Source organism: Nanorana parkeri, unplaced genomic scaffold (assembly GCF_000935625.1).
Source record: "Nanorana parkeri isolate BGI_ZX_2015 unplaced genomic scaffold, ASM93562v1 scaffold534, whole genome shotgun sequence".
Taxonomy (NCBI): Eukaryota; Metazoa; Chordata; class Amphibia; order Anura; family Dicroglossidae; genus Nanorana; species Nanorana parkeri.
This window is the reverse complement of record NW_017306802.1, coordinates 786836-792761: the sequence shown is the minus strand read 5'-3', so window position 1 is coordinate 792761 and position 5926 is coordinate 786836. Positions and strand designations below refer to the sequence as shown.

Here is a 5926-nt window from a genome sequence, read left to right as displayed (position 1 = left end):
TATTTACACTATCTGTTAAACATTTATCACTGTAAAATATTGTGTTGGTTTAAATAAAGCTGGTTTCAGAGATTGCTTACATGCAGAGCAAATAACATTTTAGAAGTTTAAAAAATGTCCATTACCTAAGGGTTCACAACGGTAAATACACTGAAAATGACTTCTTTTTATTATACTCCTCTTTATTAACGTAGTTCATAATGAGCAACAATGAATTCCTCCTTTGCTCAGAGTGCTACGTAATCATAATGAAATTCCATGTTCTCTAATCTAGTAAACTGATGTGTGATGAAATTATGAGTTTATCACCGCTTGTAATGGGCGGAATTTGTATTCATAAACTGAGGAATAAAGTGTAAAAGTGGAGAAGGTAAATCATTTGTCAGAATAAAGTTTAGGGAATGAGAATCTGGGAGAGGAGCCAGATTTTACCCTGGGGTAAATAACTTGGAAAAAAAGAGGATTTCTCTAATCGTACTGAATTCTGTTTAGTATGTTTGTGGCACTGAGCAACAAAATGCGAGGACAACTCTAGAAACTCTGAGGGATTCCCCTCTTAGACGTTTGTCCCAGGAACAGGTGTTCCCATTAGAAGATTTACCCTCTCCTCTAGTTCTGGTGATAACTGTAAAATAATGGGCTTCCCATCGCTGTCTCAGTGACTATGGACACCAGGAGAAACTAGAGAGCCGGGCTGCAAATGGCAATAAAGCTTGATCGGGGTTCTACTATATCCCTACTCTCTTCATGCATGTCTATACATTCACTTTAAATTGCATGTATAGTGCGTTTTACACTTATTATGGAATGGAAAAAAAAATACTAACACACAGAGGAGAATTAATAAAAAAGTGCCTGAGACTAAAGCTGGCCATACATTATGCAAATTTTGGCCAGTTCCTGAAGAACAATTCGCACGGTGGGTGCCACCGTCGGCACCTTTTGGCCGGCATCCCTTGATCAGCTGAGCTGGTTTGAAAATCTTGAGACGAACAGAACCGCCAGCCAGTGAACTGCTGGTCCTGTTCAGGTATTTTGACAGCAGCTGGTGGCCTCTGTCAGAATACAAAAAAAACAGCGATGATTCCTTGATGAAAGCACTAGTAGTGTTGATGGAGGATGCATTCATCCTGCGGATTGAATGGAAAAAGTAGAACAGTGTAAGGCCAGCTTAAGACTGTCTCTACAGGTGCATTTGCCCATAGCAACTATTTAGCTTCTATCTTTAATTGTTTCCCACACAGCTTAAACAATACAAATGTAAAAGCTTATTGCTTGTGTGTAGCTGAGAGAAAGTTTGTCTCAGACACTTTTAATATTAAAGTTATATTAAAGGAAAATATTTTAAAGCTATTTTAAATGCTGATGAAATCACTTACAATGGATGCTGCTCCTTGATATTTAAAAGTTTTAGTTTCCTGAAGATTCAGCTGGTCCCCTGAGCACTGGCCCGGATATCCTTGTTTAGGGTGGCTCCTTTCCCTTGCAGGGTCCAATGGAGCCACTCTTGTGTGTGCGCTAGTAAGCTGTGCGTGTCTCTACAGGCACAGGCTGTGCAATGTTCATTTGTTTGATCTGGATTCATTATTGAAAAAAAGTATGAGAGTTTTTAATACTACTTAATTCCCCCAACAGTGTTTGTTTTACAAATTAATATTTGATACTCCATGATAAGGGATTCCCGGATCATGACAGGCTAGCTAAAGAGACAACACCGCTACTTGCACAATTTGTTTGATTTAACATTATGTACTGAGCCGTCAGTGCAGCACAGTGGCATAGTAGTAAGCGCTTCTAGTAAGTAGCAGTAGTAAGTAGTAGTATGTTGGGGCAATCACTAGGCACTTTATTGTTTATGTATAATTATGTATAAGTTGTAAGTTTGTTAGCGCAATGTTTTTGTCTTGAGATTGTAGAGAGTGACTTTAGGGTTCACTTGTTTTCACTGCTGCTGACACATTACATTGAAAGGAATCACCAAAAGCGCAAATTCTACACACAATTGCAAGTAGTAAGTAGCACCGGGGGTCCCTGGTTTGATTCTCGGACAAGGCCACTATCTGCAAGGAGTTTGCATGTTCTCCCTGTGCTTGCGTGGGTTTCCTCCAGGTACTCTGGTTTCCTCCCACACTCCAAAGACATGCTGGAAGGTTAATTGGCTCCTGTATAAATTGGCTCCTGTATACATTGGCCCTTGTTGGTATGTATGTGAGATAGAGGCCTATATATAAAAATACCAACAATAATAATAATAATGTCAAGCCAAAGTTGTTTTTTTTGTTTTGGGTAGAGTAGAGAAGGGTTAGAGAGCCTGATGGTTTTTACTGCCATCCAGGGCTCGAATTGATTTCCCAGAACAGCCAACAACAACATGGATAGAAATAAAACGTCTTGTATAGTAGAGGGAGGCTAGAACCTCTGTTGGATTTTACATTCTCCCTGTGTCCTTGTTGCAGAATGTCCCTCACCTCCTGTCTGTTGCAACTGTTGTCAACAGAAATTGAGGGAAAATCTCTCTGATGGAGCCCCAAATTGCAGTCAAAACCCACCAGGAGTTCACCCTTCCCCACTCTTTCTAAATCTAATAGTTTTGGGTTTGGCATGCGCTGCAAGTTTGTGACCTTACACAGTTTGATATACTGTACCTTCTGGGGGCTTGATTGTTAGTAGCTGCATCTAAATCTAATTTTTGATGTAATGGTAGATTGAAGGGGGCGTGGCTAATATTGAATGTCTCATTGTGTTGCTCCGATAATATTTAGCTTTTTGCTTTCACAGGAGGGTGATAGTTGGGAAATCATAGAAGGACTGAAGATAGGACAGACCAGTGTGCAGAAACCAGAAAAGCATGAAGGATTTATGCTAAAGAAGAGGAAATGGCCATTGAAAGGCTGGCACAAGGTAAGTTTGTGAGGAAAAAAACCATTAGTTGTTTAGAGTCTTAGAAAACACCACAAAATCTGAAAAAAGCTGAACTCCGAGATAAGCAATTATTGAAAGAGGCATCTAAAGGCATCTCGAGGCATATCTAAATACAAGAGGCATGTGTATTCTTACTTGAATCTTAGTTTACTTTATGTATTTTTTGTGTTTTCCACATCTGGGCAATAATTCACTGACACTTTTCCTTTATGGAGGAGCTTCCTGTAATCAAGACCGGTCACTGCTCTCTCTCCTTGTGTATTTAATGCAATCAGTATGGGTATATACTGAACAGTCAGTATGTTCACTATTGTCTGGTTTTGCTTCAGTCTATCTTTCAGTCACAGGCATACAACATGGATGTCTATGGTGAGCACAGCTTTCAGTAGGCTTGGACTGAGATGAGGTTCTTCAACACTAATCAGAGGTTTCATGCATTGTATTCTTTCAGCAAGCACAACACTGTCATTGTGCATTATCTACTACTGGTGTTAGTGTCAGTGTTTTCTGCTTGTGACGTAAATACAGTTTGTGATTTGAGGTGCTCACTACAATTTAGTATTTATATGAGGGTGGGTGAACAAATAATATGGAATTCAGGAGCCAGCCTGTCCAATCCAGGAGCCAGCAGTATTTATTAGGAGCCAGTTCCATTGACAACAACTGGAGAAACCCCAAAAGTTGGTGCCAGCGGTAATTTTTAGGAAGCATAGGCTACCTGGCCCCTGGTATTTGTCCAGCCCTGCCTAAGACCATACAATGTTTTTCTGTGATGTGCAAGCAAAACCGGTGGCAGTGCTCCTCTTCTGAGATCTGAAAAGCTCAAATTGGCCCTTTGCTCTTTAATGACTCCTAACACCAAAGAGGAGAGTTTGCAATTTCTTTTTGGTCTATAACTAGATGTGGTATTTCAAGTTAAAAGTGGTTTGCCTATAACCCTTAATGATGTACCTGCTTGTACCTGTTTGATTGCGTAAATGTGTTTTATGGCATCTAATAAGAATAATATATCTTTACTACAGAGATTTTTCGTCCTAGAAAATGGAATATTGAAATATTCAAAGTCACCCATCGACGTAAGTACACCAGTGTGTTGGGTCTAGTCTTCTGCATTCTGCTTCCTTCTTAACATTGATAATAGTGATTTCATATCGGTCGTATAATTGTGTAATACATTAAGTTAATTTGGTAAGCCTTTGTGTTAATGGCCTAAGTAATATTATGCCTATTGGGTTTTATGATTCCTGTAGACTCAGAAAGGAAAAGTACATGGAAGTATTGATGTTGGTCTGTCTGTGATGTCCATCAAGAAGAAGGCACGGCGGATAGACCTGGACACAGAGGAAAACATCTACCATCTTAAGGTTGAGTTGTTTTATATATATATATATATATATCATTTCAGCTTTTTTTATTTATTTCTATAAAACAGTATTTTGGAATAATAGAATTTGTTTTCCTCTCTCAGTTGACCCCATTCTGTTTGGTTGTATTTGCCCACACAAAACTGAAAACCATGCATTAAAGGTGGGCCGAGATTGTGCTCATAGAAGGCAGATTCCTCTTTAAGCTTTTAGTCGGCAGTAGAAAACCTTTTGTGGGAAGACGAGTGGTTGGTGCATAAGAACATCAGCTTAGTTTTCATCTTTAGTTCCACTCTCTTGTTCTCCTTGAGTGCAATCTCCCTTCGGGGCTGCTAGAAAACAATTAAAAGGGTAACCTGCTAAGTAACTAAAGTTCTTCTTGCTTTGCCAGGAAACCAGACTTTAATAGAGTAAACTGTTTAGTATATTAAACAAAAACACCACATATTTGACTATGTTGGCATGCACATGGAAAATAACCAAAAATAGATCTTGTAAAATTTGTTTTAAGTTTTAGCAAATTGATTTACTAAATATCAGAACGGAAAAAGAAATTGTAATTTTTTTAAGTGGAACTCCAGTCACAACTTTTTTCAGTTTAGGAGACTGAAGAAGGTTAGAAACATTGTCTAGTTTTAATGGCTTTCTGACTTGTTGGCCACTCGGGCAGGGAGTAAGCAGAATCTCTCCAATGGGGGCACAGACATCAATACAAATATATTTTACTGAGTAGACTGGGGAAGTATTATAACTTTTGTCAGGTTTTTGGGAACTCTTTATCCCTGCTGGGAAATTCTCCACACTTCCTGTGTGCCAGCGGAAAATGAAGTGATGGTAAATCTACCTATCAGGGACACAGACAGTATAAGAAAAATTACACAAATATAAGGTGCTAACCCTTCCTGAAGATTTCCACTTGAACTACCACTGTGAAAGTGAGTACTAGATATGACAAAGAAGTTCTGTGGCCATAGAGAATATACAGTATGTAATGTATAAACCTATTATATTACTGATGGTGTGGCATGAATAAGGGAGACGGAAACTGTCAGCCATTTTAATATTCAAAATTATATGTGGAGACAACAAGGTTCCTGGTGTTATTATTTTTTAATGCCTGTTCTATGTGTCCCTCTAATCCTGGTTTCATTTTGTTATTAAGGGCCTGGTGCCACCAACCTTGGGTCTAAGCCTTGTCCCCACACTAAGCCCCATCCACCGACAGTCTAATTAGTGTGCCTTAGTGGCGTGCTTTTGGTAACAAAATAATTCTGTGGTACGCATTGTTAGGTGGAACTTTTAAACGTTTAAACACTGAACAGGTTTGCTTCAGTGCTACACTTTAGTATGGAAGGTAATGCAATCTGCAGACTATCGAAACCCATAGCAACCTATCGGCAATCAACTTTAAAGTGTACCTAAAGCCAAAACAAAAGTTTTATATATTGCACCTGTTACCCCCTGTCATGTGAAATGTAAAATACTTACCAGATCACCATTTTAAAATAGAGGGAAAGCCTAAAAAAAGAAAACTAATGCAGTCACTACATTGAAGGATTGTTAATTTGCAATATATTACATTTTTGCTTTTAGGTTCAGATACATTGCCTTAAGGTGACATTAAAGGCATAACCCCCCCC

General features: G+C 38.8%; 1 protein-coding gene across 1 annotated transcript in view; it reads left to right on the top strand.

Moving 5' to 3' along the window:
- Positions 1–5926, top strand: part of OSBPL6 (oxysterol binding protein like 6) — a 97266-nt gene that overhangs the window by 21828 nt on the left and 69512 nt on the right. Inside the window, exons 2-4 of the mRNA XM_018561621.1 lie at positions 2779–2901; positions 3945–3998; positions 4173–4286. Coding sequence (XP_018417123.1) covers positions 2779–2901; positions 3945–3998; positions 4173–4286 — 291 coding nt within the window. The remainder of the gene's footprint in view (positions 1–2778; positions 2902–3944; positions 3999–4172; positions 4287–5926) is intronic.